The 17,461-nt window shown below is 34.6% G+C and overlaps 1 protein-coding gene across 2 annotated transcripts in view; it reads left to right on the top strand.

Moving 5' to 3' along the window:
* The window catches only part of CDC40 (cell division cycle 40), a 50,708-nt gene that overhangs the window by 13,495 nt on the left and 19,752 nt on the right, over positions 1–17,461 (top strand). Inside the window, exons 3-6 of one of the 2 annotated variants that reach the window (XM_005883755.2) lie at positions 483–569; positions 7,428–7,557; positions 14,985–15,065; positions 16,392–16,531. In XM_005883755.2, the coding sequence (XP_005883817.1) occupies positions 483–569; positions 7,428–7,557; positions 14,985–15,065; positions 16,392–16,531 (438 nt within the window). Of the gene's footprint in view, positions 1–482; positions 570–3,918; positions 4,047–7,427; positions 7,558–14,984; positions 15,066–16,391; positions 16,532–17,461 lie in introns of those variants that run through there. The other variant, XM_014531327.1, reaches the window with a different exon arrangement.

Genomic DNA, 17,461 nt, shown 5'->3' with positions numbered 1-17,461 from the left:
GGTCGTTATCTCTCGAGGGGTCCCAGACTGCGAGAGGGCACAGGCCGGGCTGGGGGAACCCCCTCCCCCCGAGTGCACAAATTTTTGTGCACCGGGCCTCTAGTATATTTAATAAAGATTGCTGAATAAGGAGCGCTTCTCCTGAATTTGGAACTGGAAGATTAGGTCTTTTTGAGTTAATAAAAAAGAAGAGTTAGATTCTTAATTTAAGGCTTTGAGTACTGTTAACTTATTTAGAAATTTTTTATTTATTCAGATGGGATAAAGTCAGTATTTTTTAAGGAAAAAAAATTTTGTTACGCACTTTAACCTTTATACCTGTATATATTACTTTTATTAGTCTTTGATTAGAATTATTAATTATATGGCACTGATGTAATAATCATTAAATTGGTGTTAAAATGGCTAGTGAGACCTTAATGTAGTTTTAAAATAAAACAATTACTTGTCAGATCTTTAATGTTCATTTGGTTTTCTTTCAGGAAGATTTGGAGACTGGAGTTCACCTTGACCCTGCTGTCAAGGAAGTTCAATATAATCCTACCTATGAGACCATGTTTGCTCCTGAGGTGAGAAAACATACTATATGTAAGATTCTACCTTTTGCTAAACTATTTAAATTATACATAGGTAGATAAACAGTCGGTGAATTTTTCAGTTTTCTCACAAAAATCTACTATTTAAACTTTTTAGAAAATATATCCTGTTATATATAAACTATATCTCAATTTTAAAAGAAAATAAAATATACCTTTCTATTCTCCAAAACTTTGAATTGTGTATTTGCTTTTGTGAGAATACTTTTTAAAAATCCACTAAGAATTTCTATCTACCAACATACACCTATCTGGTAGTGTGGAGCTACGTCTTTTGAAAAAAGGAAATCTCAGAATATCTGATTCTTAGATATAAATTTAGTTAACATCTTCCTCTCAGTATTGATGAGAGAGTATTACAAATTAACCTTAAGGGGAAAAGAATTTTGTTTCTTAACATCATCACTGCATAGTATATTATGAAACATCTGGTTACAAACATTGCTGTGCTGAATATTAAAAGAGGTACTATACTGATGTGGTCACGGCTCGAAAGTAGTCACAGTGTTTATTGCCTGCTCTGAGTAAGACATCTTATCGATTCTTTTTTCTATATAATGATAATGATAAATGGTGATGAAAGCCTTAAAGAAGGTGAGGAAGGAAGAAAAGAGTGAAATTTTTCATTTAGGAATGTTTGTAGAAAAGATCAAATTTCTAGATATTTTGCCTTTAAAAAAGGAAAAAGAATGCTTGATTGACAAAATAGAGATGCCATAAAATGGTAATTATAAAACACACAAGGAAAGGTTTATTAGGGTCTTTAAGAAGCACTTTAAAAAGCTAAATCTTATTGTATCTTGGTAGGTAGCGAAAGAGGTACTTTTTAATATTTTTCATTTTTTTAGTGTATAGTCATTGGTGTTTTTATTTTTTGGTGTTTGTTTTTATAAAGCAGAGTCATAAAGCTATTCCACATAATTTGCCTGTGTAGGTTTCTGTAGTCACTCAAAATATGGTGATTGAAATATTAGCACAGCTAATGATGTCAATGCCAGTATTTGGACAATGCTCTAGTTGTTCTCTGGGTACACACGAAGCAAAAATCTCATTCTCACACTCCGAAACTATAGCACATTTTAAATTTTATTCCGTTATTTTTTAAATCCTTCCAGCCTCTTGAACTGGGCTGTCCCATATTCCTTAGCAACATTTTAGCCATCACATTGAAGAGAGGTTGTATATTACATACTAGAGGCCCGGTGCAAGAATTCGTGCACCAGTGGAGTTCCTCCATCTGGCCTGTAGGAATCAGGCCGAAACCGGCTCTCTGACATCCCCTGAGGGGTCCTGGATTGCGAGAGGGCGGCACTTGGGTGACGCATCCTGGAATCGGGCTCCCTCCTCTCTGGTTCTGGGTGCATCACCCGAGAACCACAGCTGTCAAGTCACAGCAGCTCGGCAGCTCCAGTGTTGAGCATCTGCCCTCTGGTGGTCATTGCATGTCATAGCTACCGGTCGGACAGTCGCTTAGGCTTATATATATTATATATAGAATAGATACGCTTCATGAGTTTTTAAATGAAAAGTACTTCAATAAAATAGGATCACTGAATTCAGAAAATGAGAAAATTTGGAAGTAATGTAGGATATGACATTCCTATGTTGATACAGTACATATATAAATTAGTTTGTGTTAGAAACACTGCAGTGCTTGTCAGCAATTTAAAAAAAGAGTGAGACTGAAAAGTGAAGAAAAATTACAATATTTCCTGGTTGCCAAATGAATTGTCTGTGACATAACAGATTATTAACTTTGAATTTTATGACTAGGATCTATATAACTTGGCAAAGTCTGGAAAGGTATTACCAGGAACTTTGCTAGATGAAATTCAAGTTCTCATATTTGAGGAGCCTTTGCTAGAAGCAAAATGTAACCCTCTCCTCAAGCTAGTTTTACCAAGAAGATATGCTAAGTTTATTTTTTTTTAAAGATAGAGACCAGATTGTTTCCTATAGTGCCTCGAAAGTACTATTCAGGTTTAAGGAGAGATTACATCTGGTTATAAAGATAAGAAGTTCCATGAGAAAAATAGTATTTAAAGTAAGCAGTCCAGGTTAAGAACATGAGATTTGGAGTTAGACTGCTTTTTAGGTCTTGTGTGACCTTGGATTATCTTAGTTTTCTCATTAGGTAAAATGAAGATAATTTCTACTTTACTGAGTTATAAGGATAAATGAGATAATGTATGATGTACTTAGGAAACCTTCTGGCACAGAGTAAGCATTTAATAAATGGTAGCACTTATTGTTACTTATATTACTATTATTGGCATTGATGACTAGGAAGGCTTTTATGAGGAAATATTCCAGGCAGAAGGGAAAAGCATGAGCTAAATCATTGAAGATCTAAAGAAAAAGAATGCTGCCCTAGCCTATGGCTCAGTTGGTTGGAGCATAGTCCCATACATCAAGAGGTTGTGGGTTCTATTCTCGGTCAGAGCACATACTCAGGTTGCCAGTTCGATCCCCAGTTACTGGAGGCAACTGATCGATGTTTTTCTCTCTTAGATCATTTCTCTCTCTTCCTCTTCCCTTCCTCCCTCTTTCTCTGTCTCTCCCCTCCCCCCTTCCTTCTCTCTAAAAATCAATAAAAACATATCCTTGGGTGAGAATTATAATAATTAACTAAATCTTTGAAAATAAAATAACAAGAATGCTTTAGTCATTATTAGTAGGGGAGAAAGGGGAGGTTAGACTAGAACAGTGGTTCTCAACCTTCCTAATTCTGCGACCCTTTAATACAGTTCCTCATGTTGTGGTGACCCCCAACCATAAAATTATTTTCGTTGCTACTTCATAACTGTAATTTTGCTACTGTTATGAATCGTAATGTAAATATCTGATATGCAGGATGTATTTTCATTGTTACAAATTGAACATAATTAAAGCATAGTGATTAATCACAAAAACAATGTGTAATTATATATGTGTTTTCCGATGGTCTTAGGCGACCCCTGGGAAAGGGTCGTTCAACCCCCAAAGGGGTCGCGACCCACAGGTTGAGAACCGCTGGACTAGAACAATACTTTGTATAATAATATTGCACAATGCTCTAAAGACCAAAGTGGTCTTTATTTAATTAATGATAAATAGATTTCTAAGGTTCTGTAGTGGGGGAGTGGCATAATTAAAGCTGAATTTATAGGAAGGTGAATTTGGTAAAAATTTGCATGATGGAAGAACTGGGATAGAAATTAATGAAATAAAACTACCATTTTTAAAACTGGGTTAACCATGCCAGCTACCATACTGAGGGGCATATATACTTATATACCTATCTCCTTTAGTCTTCACTACAACCCTATGAAATAAGTACTCTTATCCCTATTTTATAGCAAGGAAACCAAGTCTCGGATTATACTGCCAGCAAGTGACAGACTTGAGGATTTGAGTCCAGATCACTCTTAACAAATCACTCTGTAACTGGAAGAGCATTTTGAAGGCCATGTAAGGTTTGCAGGGTATACACCTATGTCTTTGACTTTGCTAGTTCAGCAAACTAACTGAACTGGCTATTTTGTTTTATCAAATATTGTTTACACCTCCTAACCAAGTACTTTTCCTGAATGGTCTACTTAGTTATCCAGATAAGCTTTCTCAAATTTATAGATAGAACTTGAAGATTGTAGCCATTGTTTTAATCTAGTCATTTTCTTCATTTCACACAATCCTTTTTGTATCTACTTAGAGAAAAGTGTGTTTGTTGGCTTCTCTGGACTCATAAAACCCACAAGCTTCAGGGAGATTTTCAGACTTAAAATAATAGTATATTTAGGAATAGGAAAAAAATATAAAAGTTAGAGGGGAAAAAAGCCAGTTAATCTTAAAAACTTGACTGTATGGGCTGCTATAAATATTAATGTTAAAATGAACTTTAAAAATCATGTGGCTTAGCTCTTTTATTTTATAGACGAGGAAACTGAGGCCCTAGGTCATAGAATCAGCCCTAATAAAATATTCTTACATTAATGATATTTAAGCTTCGCTTATATCTTACAAGATTGAGATATTCTGCCAATAAAATTGAATTTTGCTGATATTTTCCAAATTTGTAAAAAATAATTTAAGTTAATCAACAGACTCTTCTCACCTTAAGATTTGTTTATGAATGTTTTAAACATTGATGATTGCAATAAATATTAATAAAGAACTTAACCAACAATCTATGATTATTAATTAATAACTTGGATTTTTTTCTATATGTAAACTTAGGATTTCAAAGACTAGTCAATTTTTAAAATTACTTGAATTACAAATGATTTACACTTAAACTTAACTACCAAAAGTTGAAAAGAAGTATTTGGGAATCAATGATGTGCATTTTTTAATATGCTTTGTTTTGTTTTTTAATGGTTAACCCAGAATTAAAGACATCATATTCACAGAGACCAGCAACATCTGGGAGACATATTTTGAGTAGTTAGGAGAGCTGAGTCTTACTAAGTAATGTTCTCTGCCTTTGTTTGACATTTAATAATTTTTTAAATCCTCACCTGAGGATATGTTTATTGATTTTAGAGAGAGGAAGAGAGAGAGAGAGAGAGAGAGAGAGAGAGAGAGAGAGAGAAACATTGATCTGTTGCTGCCCGTACATACCCCGACTGGGAATTGAACCCACAACCTAGGTATGTGCCTTGATCAGGAATTGATCCTGCAACCTTTTGGTGTACGGACCATACTCCACCCAACTGAGCCACCTGACCAGGGTTGCCTTTGTTGACATTTAATGTCTGTGAGCTCAGCTCCAATAGCTGCCAGTAACCAGGCAGTTAAGGTGAGAGCCAGATATAGATGGAATGTCCCCCACACAGCTTCCTATATCATTAAATTTTTTGTTGTCTCCGCTTAAATATCTATAAGACAAGCATATTTAAATTTTTAGACTGATGTTAAGGATAGCACTTCATATAAAATACACTTATCTGTAATATATGGATCTGTATTTGTATAAAAATCAAAGTTCTTTGATGCTGAGAATTTTTCTTTAAAATTTGGTTTGATATGTGTGGCCTATAGAAGAATTACTCTCTTTTTGTAAGATCTTAATAAAATAAGACTATGGAAATTATATTTTCCTTTTTTAAATTGGAAATTATAAGCATGATTGATAATTTATTATATATGAAAGGAATTAACAGTAAGAGCAATGGGGATTTTTATCGTTTTAGAAATAATAATCACATGCTGCTATGCAGATGTAGCTGACTGTAGCAAGTAGAGCATCTAGGAAACTTTTCATTTTATTATCTTTAATTTTATGGATGTTTCTTGTTTTGTAATAAATTTCACGCCTGAATGAAGTTAACTGAAAATTTCAGCATTCAGCAGTTTAGGTTTTTTTTTTTCCTTTTGTTTTTACCTAGCAACACAGGAAGAACTAATATGGCCTACAAAGCCTTGTACTCTCCTTTATTATAATTTAGAATAAATAGTAATAAAAGCTTTATATAGAAAACAGGTATTTTAAGATTGAATTATTTTAAACATAGAAATGGAAGCTGTCGATAAAAAAGAATATTGTAATTTTCCTTAAGCAGAAAAATTGTAAGGCAAACCTAACATCCTTTAAATTTAGATTTTTGTGCATAATATAATGTTGATATTTAGAGAAGGCAACATTCTGGTTAAGAGACTATGAATAATTTATATTTATGGCTCTGGTTATACATCATAGAAAAGTGGTTTCTAATGCCAGTGACCTAAGATGTTCTAATGTCAAAATATTTCATCTTGACAGTAGACCTTTCAGAATTCAAATAAAAATATTACATGTAATTCCATTATTTTCCAAGGGGTAAGTTTATTTTATTCTTTATCTAAAACAAAATGAGGAAAGGTATTCTCCCAGTACTTTATAATAGCATTTTTTTTAAAGTTAGAGGCTATGATTGTATATTTAAGGAATAGTTTATGTAATAGAATGCTAGATTGGGATTTATCCTAACCTTGGTATTACTAATGAATAAAACTATTGACTCTAAATCAGGTAAAATACATCATCTTTGGCCTTTTTCTTCATTTCTAACATGAGAAAGAAAATACTTCTCTAACTTTCCAGGATTTTTGTACAAATTAAATAACATTTGGAAAGCCATTCTGGAAACTCAAAGCATTATAAACAAATAATGGTACTATTTTGTGCAAGGCTTTCATAGTGTGACTTTTTAGAATGGAGAAATTTTTTAAAGCACTTTACTTTTATTGTTTATTTTACTGTCTTTTGCCCCCATGGGATTTTGATTAATCTTTCCTTTATTAGTGCTTTCTACTTCCCAGGAACTAGGGTAAGTTTTAAGGATTCTAGTCTCTACCTTTGAGGAACTTATAATCTAGTAGAGGAGAAACATGTATTTTTAAAATTACTTCATGGTGCCATTATTGGTATAAAAGTCCCCCCCACCAAGTCCCCCACATCATGGTTTAAACAAAACAATAGTGTCACTTATCTAGAGGAACACTGTCAAGTAGAACTCCGTCATAATGGAAATGTAGTACCCGATAACCACAAGAGGCTGTTGAGCTCTTGAAACGTGCCTAGTGTGACTGAGGAGCTGACTACTGAAGTTCATTTCAATTTAAATGGGCATTTGTAGAATTGGGTGAGCTAGGTTTCTCCTTCTGTCCTAAGATTAACAAACAGTCCTAATCAGCCATCTTCTAGTAGCACTGAGCTAAATGAGGCGAGCATGTTCCCAAACAGGTTCATCAGCCCCTGATGATTTAGAGTTGAACATATATTATTCATTGTATGTTATTCTAGTAATTCTAGTTTATACACTCAGAATTTAAGTTATTTTTCTTTTTCTTTTTTTTTTAATAACACTACAGTTTGGACCAGAAAATCCCTTTAGGACCCAGCAAATGGCTGCCCCCAGAAATATGCTTTCTGGGTATGCTGAACCAGCTCATATCAATGATTTTATGTTTGAACAGCAAAGAAGAACTTTTGCCACATATGGTAAGGTGCTAAGACTTAGAGTTTCAAGTTTGACTTTATTAGAAGTGGGGTGTGTGTGTGTGTGTGTGTGTCTTTGTGTGTGTGTGTGTGTGTGTGTGTGTGTGTGTGTGTGTGTGTGAGAGAGAGAGAGAGAGAGAGAGAGAGAGAGAGAGAGAGAGAATCTGTTTTATCTTCTAGCTTTTTAAATTTATTAACCTGGATTCCCGCAAAAAGGGTATTGTGTTTTCTTATACACATCAATAAATATACAAATGGGAAGGTAAATTAATATTTTTAACTGTCATTCTAAATCTGCTCTGAATTCTGAGTACTAAATGTCTTAAAAACAGAATGTTCTCTGTTGAGTCAGTAAATGACAGGATAGATTAAGAGGTTACATTTTTTATTTTATATACAGAGCTTATCACTGAAAAGTTTTCTATTGATCACTGAGGGCATCAGAAATAGAATGGCCACAAATTTATTGTATAAAATAATTACATCTTATCAGTGGCAAGATTTTAAAAAGTTCACGGGCATACACAAGGCTGAGAATCCTCTCAAAAAGAGGATGGTTTTATAAGTCCTTATTGAGAGTTCCACAAATCATAGGTTCTGGTCTCATGCTCAGATTTGTCCTTATTTGGTGGTGCCTTTCATTTTTCTTCCTATAATCCACATCTGTAGTGTGACAGACACACTGGTGCTGCTTTCCAGATCTTTTTATAGGGGTGGGTGAGCAAAGTAAATGAGAATGTTTATGCCTATTGTAGCTGTGATCTTCTTTATGAATAAACTACTTGTGCTGATGTTTCTTTCTCAAAAAAGAATTGAAAAAGAAAACTGAATTTTTTTAACAACAGATTTAATGATCACTTTTATAAATTGATTTTTTTGAGAGAAAGAGAAACATTGATTTGTTGTTCCGCTTATTTATGCATTCATTGGTTGATTCTTGTTTGTACCCTGATCTAGGGACCAAACCTGCAACCTTGGTGCATCGGAATAGTGTTCCAGCCAACTGAGCAACCTGGCTAGGGCTAATAATCACATCTTAAATATCAGCAATATCATCTCTTTTTTTAAAAGTTTGTTTTTTTCAGTTAGAATCCTGATAACTCCTTTCATTTAATACAATAGAATTTTTTTTAATTTCTAAACCAGGGGTGGGCAAACTTTTTGACTCGAGGGCCACAATGGGTTCTTAAACTGGACCAGAGGGCCGGAACAAAAGCATGGATGGAGTGTTTGTGTGAACTAATATAAATTCAAAGTAAACATCATTACAAAAAAGGGTTCGGTTTTTTTTTTTTTTAGTTTTATTCATTTCAAACGGGCCGGATCCGGCCCGCGGGCCGTAGTTTGCCCACGGCTGTTCTAAACAAATTTTTCTCTCCTATGTACCATTAACTTCCATCATTATAAGACAGGACCAAAAGAAGTTAAGGAACAATATAATGTTTCCAGTGATACTATATAATAACAGTTACTATCATTAAAAAGTAATACAAATTTTAGACATTTAAGAAAGAAAAAAAAGAAAAAAATATACTTATAATCTCACTATCTATATACAGGCAGTCCTTGGGTTACGTCAGACTCGATGTACATCGTTTCATGGTTATGTCGCCATCTCCCATTTATTTATTTAAAAAAAAGTTCCGTCATTTTGACGTATGTACATATGTGCTTTATGTTTTTTATTATTTATTTACCACAAGTAAAGGTCAGGAATTGTTCTTTCTTTCAATTATTTTTTACTGTTTCACTTCATTTCTGCTGTGTATGTGCTCCATGTGAGTGATGTAGGTGCTTATGTAGGTGGGTTCCGATTTATGGCGAAAATTGCATTACATCATGCCATAGGAATGGATCTCTCTCTGACATAACCCGAGGACCTACTGTATATAAAAGCCTAAGCGACCATTACAACCAAATGACTGGTCGACCAGTGTTATGACGCGCACTGACCACCAGGGAACAGACGCTTAACACAGGAGCTGCCCCCTGGTGGTCAGTGCACTCCCACAGCCAACCTCCTGTGGCTCCTCACTTCCCACACCAGCCAGCCAACCTGCCACGGCCCCTCCCCCCGGCCGACCAACCTCCCGCGGTCCCTCCCCCTAGCTGGCCAGCCCCCCAACCAGACGGCCAACCTCCTGTGGTGCCTGCCCTCTGCCGGCTGTCCCCCTCCCCCCAATAGGCCTCGATCGCTGGCCAGGCCGAAGGACCCCACCTGTGCACAAATTCATGCACCGGGCCTCTAGTACTAAAATATCTACTTTCAGCATTGTGATATTATTCCTCCAAGTCTTTTTTCATGTTTATGTTTGTATTACAGAGCTGTTATCTTTCTAAACTGAAAATTTTGCATCTCACTTTTTTATTCAATATTTTATTACAAGCATTTTCAGTGTTACTTTATAATCTCAAAGCTTATCCATTTTAAGAGCTATGTAATAATCCATTGATTGTATCATAATTTACATTATATTTTAATGTTAGAAAGTTACTTTTTAAATATTTAGTAATGCAAACATTCACTGTAAATTTAGTTGAGAAGTTTAGTACAAATGGTCTTAATTATTTATCACAATATAGTCATAGAAACTAGTTGTAAAAAAGATTGTCATTTATAAAATATTTCAGCAGGGTGAGGTTATAATTGTCTTAACTGTATACCTCTAAAATCACCTAGAAAACTTCCAGTCCAAAAAAATAGGTATAAATACATTGTACTCATTGCTTGCATAAGGGATCCATGTAAGTACATATGTAGCACACAAAAATCTCTATTGCATCATGAATTTATTATATTTTAGCCTATAATAGAGTTAAATATTTTCTTACACTTTAGAAGGTCCTTAAGCAATAAATTTAGATACCTTAAGTCTTCTTTAAAACAAAACAAGAAAAAAGTAATTAAGTTTATACCGATATCTACTTTCTTCCTTAAATTATCCTATAGAAAAAGAGTAACCATTTAAAATTACTGAATTGGCTTTAGACCTGGATTCAGAGATAGCCTTACTTTTTAAAAAATAATATATTTTCATTGATTTCAGAGAGGAAGGGGAGGGAGAGAGACATAGAAACATCAATGAAGAGAGAGAATTCATTGATCGGCTGCCTCCTGCACGCCCCCACTGAGGATGGAACAGGCAACCTGAGAATGTGCCCTGAGCAGGAACTGAATCATGAGCTCTTAGTTCATAGGTCAAAGTTCAACCAGTAAGCCACAGGCCAGGCTTACTTTTTTTTTTTAAATAGCTGGTGTTTTTTGCCTCTCCCATTAGGAGGGGCTGGTCTAGGACACAGGTTGAACTATTTAGTGAGTTTAAGACAAAAAGTGAATGTAGCTTTCCTAAAGGGAGTGACCCGTTGCAAAGCAACATTATCATTTGTCTCCCTTGATGATAATCTTAGAACTGAGAGCAGTTTGTTTGACCTTAATAAACTAGTTAATCAATTTTAGGTTTAACAGTCTCTCTCTCTTTTTTTTTTTACTCCCAAGTATTAAACAAATATACTTTTTTCCCCATTTTTGAATAGTCCTAGAAATGTTATAATCTAAGTGTATTATTTCTGGAAGATTGGTGCTGTACAGTACATTTAGTTTGTCACAGAACCCACCTGTAGAGTCCTTATCGGTGCAGATAATCTCATTTGCTGTATCATCACGTACACTTGTTCTACAGTTTTGCTTTTGGCTCCCATTGATGGTATTTATCCTGACTTTTTAGACTGTCAATGGTTTGTGTGATTCTTTCGTCATGTTTTCCTCCCTTTTCTTCTTGGGTTCTTGGTCTGCTCCCTTGCTGGGGGGCTTCTCAATGAGGTCTCTTCCCTTTCTTCTGCGTTCACCCAGAATTTTCTCGACACTGGTCTGTGGAAGTGGAGAATAGAATTTAAACACTTTTAGTTTCACCATCATTATTAATAACTTAGTTTTCACTTCAGTATCAGAAATTCTTTATTAACCTTTTAAAATGATTTTTTTTAAATACTCTACTGAATGAAAGATATCATTTATATAAAAATTTCTTGTATCATTTAGATTTCAAGTTGGTTCCAGTTTTCACTGTTAAACATGTGGTAATGGCCCTAGCCAGTTTGGCTTAGTGGATAGAGCATCGGCCTGCAGACCAAAAGGTCCTGGGTTCAATTCTGGTTAAGGGCCTGTATGTACCCTGGTTGCAGCTTCCTCGCCGGCTGGGCCCTGGTCAGGGCTAGTAGAGGAGGCAACCAATTGATGTGTTTCTCACACATCGATGTTTCTCTCTGTCTTTCCCTCTCTCTTCCACTCTCCCTAAAAATCAGTGGAAAAGTATCCTTGGGTGAGGATTTAACAACAAAAAGATGCGGCAATGTATATGTTGAATTGCAGTAAAATGCTTTTTTGAAGTTTGAAAAGTATGTTTGATAAATTCTTTTTTTAATATGATGGTGAATATCTTTGTCCATAAAACTTTATGACTTTTTCTCATTATTTTTTTTAGTATATTTGTATTACTGATTTCAGAGAAGAAGGAAAAGGGAGTGTGCGATAGAAACATCAGTGATGAGAGAGAATCATTGATCGGCTGCCTCCTGCATGCCGCACAGTGGGGATCGAGCTGCAATCTGGGCATGTGCCCTGACTGGGAATCCAACCATGACCTCCTGGTTCATAGGTTGATGCTCAAACAGAGCCACGCCATCTGGGCTTCATTATTTTCTAAAAAGAGCTCTCAGAAGTAGGTCTAAGAATATAAATGTTTTTAAAGCTTTTGTTTTATATTGTCAAAGTGCTTTTCAAAAGCATTCCTCCCACCTTATAGGGCCACCACTATGCACGGAAGTCCTATTTCTCCTTACCCAAGATCCATATGATTGTTTTTCTTTGTTTATTTGATAAATAAAGTATTATATCTCTTTGTTAATTTATTCTTTGGGACTACTAGTAAGGTTGAAGGTTTTTCCATTTAAGGGCATACCTCATTTTATTGCGCTTCACAGATGTTACATTTTTTTACAAATTAAAGACAAGACCCTACACAGGCATAAAGATTATGACTCACTTTATTAAAATATCCCTTTATTATCTGGAACTGAACCCGCACTATCTTTTAGTATTTGTATTTGTAACCATTCTTTTGCAAATTGTTTATAGTCTATTCTCATTTACCTATTCAGATATTAGAGTTAATTACTTAAGGATAAATAATAAAATTGATAGCCATTTCAAATAAGACTACAAATGAAAAAAGTAGATGTTAACTCCATTAAAAAGATAAAATGGAAAGTAAGCTTCAGAAAGATAGATGAGAATATTTCAGAAATAAAATGCAAATATATTCATATATTTGAGACATAGAATAATAAAAAACGAATTGGACTGAAATTCTTTAGTGTTAGAGTTATATCTTATTCTGTCACTAGCTGACTTCTAGTAAGACATATAGCTAAATATTTAACTTGTCTTATTTGTAAAGGAAAATACTTTTATCCCCTAATTACCCAGGGTGGGAGGCAGTAGTGGTAATGGTGATGGTAGCTATAAAGATTTTACCACAGAGAATGGAAAAGGAGGAGAGTGTAAGTTCCTTTTCTCAGAAACAAGACTATGGCCAGATGAGTTGGGGATTGGTGTTTACACAGCTAACACAGGAAGGACCAGGGATTGCCTTTCCCTCTGCCTCCTACTTCATCCCTGCAAACATAGCGCAATGCCATTTATATAGACATAAATTTCCTTCAAGACACTCTAAATACGTTTTTATGATTGAGATGGGGATTTTTAAATTTAGGGTATGTTTAAATTTTATATAAGCCTTATCTAGTCTCATTTTTAAAAATACATCATTTACAGAACACTGTTCTGTACATCAAAGAGATGAAAGATAAAATAACTCATGGAATTTGAACCTGTGCTTTCACAGATTCTATTCTGTAGCTGCTTTTCTGCCATCAAGCTCTCTCCTCCAGATAAGAACAAATTTTAAATACTGAAAAAAATATGCAAATGAGCTAATAGCCAGATGGTTGGTTCTATACTAAGCATATCATGAGGGTAAGGTGGGCACTTACATCCTTAGCTTGTTTGAAAAGTATGTTTGATAACAAATCTTTGTTCTTTTTAATCTTTAGCTGGGAAATTTTAAATGTTAACTATAGTCACTAAGATGTGCCCATAAAAAAAAAAAAAAACAGGCTGGCCCAGCTGGGGTGGCTCAGTGGTTGAGCATTGACCTATGAACCAGGAGGTCACGGTTCGATTCCCAGTCAGAGCACATTCCTGGGTTGGGGACTCGATCCCCAGTGTGGGGTGTGTAGGAGGCAGCCTATCAAGGATTCTCTCTCATCATTGATGTTTCTATCTCACTCTCCCTCTCCCTTCCTCTCTGAAATCAATAAAGATATATATTTTTTTAAAATAGTCTGTTACTATTATGAATTCCATGATAGTTCACATGGGTTGTAAGCCATAGACTAATTAATGATCTAGCTCTCTTTTTTGAATATGCTAGATTATTATTAAAACTGATCTTACCAAACATTTATTATACTAGCACCCCTACTTGAAAATAACTGATTTGAGTTAATATAGACTTTTTCCCCTTAAGTTCCTATAAGCCACTGAGACCACATTTATATGTAGTCTTTTATTTGAACTCTGTTTCTAGTTGAAGGAGTGTATTCATATGCTAGCTGATATCCTTCTCTTACCAAGGAAATACAAGTAGTGATTTATAAAGTAGAAATATATTATTTTAAAACTGAGAAGGCAGACTATCTTTACTGAGATGGGATTTTCAAAATAAATAGCTAGATTTTATGTAGTTTGTCTTACCCTATTTTTAAATTATTCAGTAGTTTATATAATTTGATAAACTAAGCCATGTATTATCTGTTTACCAAAAAGAAAAAGAGTTTCTAAACTTCTGAGTATTTTTACTGATTTCAGAGAGAGGAAGGGACAGGGAGAGATAGAAACATCTATCGACTACCTTCTGCACGGGGATTGAGCCCAAAACCTGGGCATGTGCCCCAGCTGGGCATCAAACTGGTGCCAGGTGGTTGGTTCTATACTAAGTGCATGGGATGATGCTCAACCAACTGAACCATACAGGCCAGGTTGATATATGTATAATTTTAAGCTCTTCCAAAATTTAAGACTACAATTGGATATTTTGGATGAAAGGTACCTTAATAATAATATAATATCAATGTGCTAGCTTCATCCCATGAGATACTTCTTACTCTGCTGAAGTCATTCATGGTCCAGCCTGAGATTAATTGTTCTGAATAGAAACAAAACTCAGGAAAGAAGGATTGGTACTCTAAGTTAAGGAGAGTATTTTTGACATCTGGGGAAGAAAATGTGAAATGAGTATATTTGTATAGAATTAAAATGAATTGCAAATGGCAAAAAATGAAGTCAGTAATATCTACTTTTTTCCTTTCAGGTTATGCATTGGACCCTTCATTAGATAATCAAGTAACTACTAAATATATTGGTTCTGTAGAAGAAGCTGAAAAAAATCAAGGTAATTTATTTGAAGTTATTTATACCTATAATTACTGTCTGGCAGATTGACTTTAGACAATAGGAATAAAACTAGTATTTTATTCAGCTGTTGATTCTTCTTTTAAGTTGAGACAATAGTGTTGCAGTTTAGAACGATTACAGTTTTACAGCTTTGCCACTTACTAGGTATGCAACCTTGTAGGGAAGATAGTTGTACCTATTTTGGGAAGTTGTTCTGAGTATGTGGCACATTGCTAACCTCGTAGAAATTATTCAGTAAATTATAATTAATGCATAGCTGATTTTATCATTTTATTTCTCAACACTAATGTCAAGCTACATTTTAATAGCAGAAAAAATGTTATTGTGCTTGCCTGTGGAGATTATCTTTGAAGGGTTGCTTTGAATGTTGAGTTTTTGTTTTTTAATATATTTTCACTAGAGGCCCGATGCACGAAATTTGTGCAAAGGGCTTGGCCCCCGCCGCCACTGCGGCTGTGGCTGCCTCGGCCTCTGCCTCTGCCTCGGTGTGGCGGCCGGGGACCTCTGCCTCAGCCCCCGCTGCCACAGCTTCATCCGGAATATCCGGAATGTCGTCCGGAAGGATGTCTGGTCTAATTAGCATATTACACTTTTATTTTTATAGATTGATTTCAGAGGGGGAGAGGAAGAGGGAGAGAGAAACATCAGTTATGAGAGAGAATCATTGATTGGCTGCCTCCTGCATGCCCCAACACTGGGGATCGAGCCCACAACCCCAGCATGTGCCCTTGATCAGAATCGAACCCAGGTCCCTTCAGTCCAAAGACCGATGCTTTATCCACTGAGCCAAACCAGCTAGAGCTGAATGTTGAGTTTTTTAATGTATTTTAAAATACATATTTGTGCTCATTCATTTTGTGTTATTCTAAGGCAAAGTGTCATATTCTAAATGCTAATTTGAACAAAGCTCATCAGCTCATTGGAATCTTTTTCATAAAAGGCTCATTAAAAAACAGAATATAGCAAGATTAAATTGCCGAGTTTCTCTCAAAAAGTGGTAAAATCCGCTGATGTAGGTCTATGATTCATTAAAAGGATTGTGTCCATAGCTGGTCTTTTTTTACATATATTTAGAATTTGCAAATGTTACAGTGTTAGAAAATTTCTTTGCCCAGAACACTGAATCCCTTTTTGTATTACTTGACACATTTATATATTTGTATATCCGGCACATTTATATAGATTTTATTGTGTGTTTTTTAATAGGTTTTTGGTCACATGAATAATATAAAGTAAAATTATATATATGCTGCTATTTCTTTAGAAAAATCTATATTTGTGATGTCTATTTTTTTAAATATAGGTTTAACTGTGTTTGAAACTGGTCAGAAGAAAATAGAAAAGAGGAAAAAGTTCAAAGAAAATGATGCATCTAACATTGATGGTTTCCTGGGACCATGGGCAAAATATGTGGATGAAAAAGATGTAGCCAAACCTTCGGAAGTAAGCTTTGATGTTTTTCATTGTCAATTCAGGTGTATGCTATATTGCTATTAAACCTATATTAATAAATGAGGTTTCCTTAGAGAACCAAATGACTCATTAAAATTCTCTGCCTTGCTTAATTGAGAAAATACAGTAAGATTTGTTTTTCTTTAGAATATTTTTACTTACATTTTTTCTGACTTGCTGTCTTCCATACTGTTTTATTGTAATTTAATGAACAATTTTTAATAAAAATCACCTTGATAATGCTGCCATGGTAGCTGTTCTTCTGATCCTAGATATTCAGGTAGTAACTAAAGAATCAGCCTTTCTATAATTTTAGAATTGATGTAGGTTTTACTTATTTATTTAAAATTTTTAACTAAGTAACATATCTATATTGTGGTTTTTTTTTAATTCTACTATGAAGTAAAGCAATAGACCCCTACCCTGTTCCTCCCCACCTCCTAATTTCACTATGAGTCAATCACTGTTCTAGGTCTGAGGTATATAGCAGTGGACAGGATCAAGAAAATTCTATTCTCATGAAATTTTTATTCTAGCTGTATCTCACATCCAATAACATGTATATTGTTATATTAATATAACTCAATAACATACATATGCTACTATTTCTTTATTTTAGACTTCATCTGTCAACATCTTTGTTATTGTAGATAAAGATTTTCTACTACCCCATTTTCATTCCATAAAAGTTGTGTTACAAATCTACTGACACTGCTTATATTCTTATGACTATGTAACAACACTGTACACTAAAATTCAGCTTCCTGTCTGGTATTAGGCTTTCTAATTGCCTTATCCTTTCACTTACATAATTAACGTAATATGTTAAATTTATTTTTAGGTGTTCCAGGATGGGTTTTGTATAAAATGAGTTTAAAATCATTAACTAGTTCCCATTATGTGTTTAATATCATTTTGTAA

The sequence above is a fragment of the Myotis brandtii genome, unplaced genomic scaffold, assembly GCF_000412655.1.
Source record: "Myotis brandtii unplaced genomic scaffold, ASM41265v1 scaffold8, whole genome shotgun sequence".
Taxonomy (NCBI): domain Eukaryota; kingdom Metazoa; phylum Chordata; class Mammalia; order Chiroptera; family Vespertilionidae; genus Myotis; species Myotis brandtii.
The sequence above is the reverse complement of the archived record's forward strand: the minus strand, read 5'-3'. Positions and strand labels throughout refer to the sequence as shown.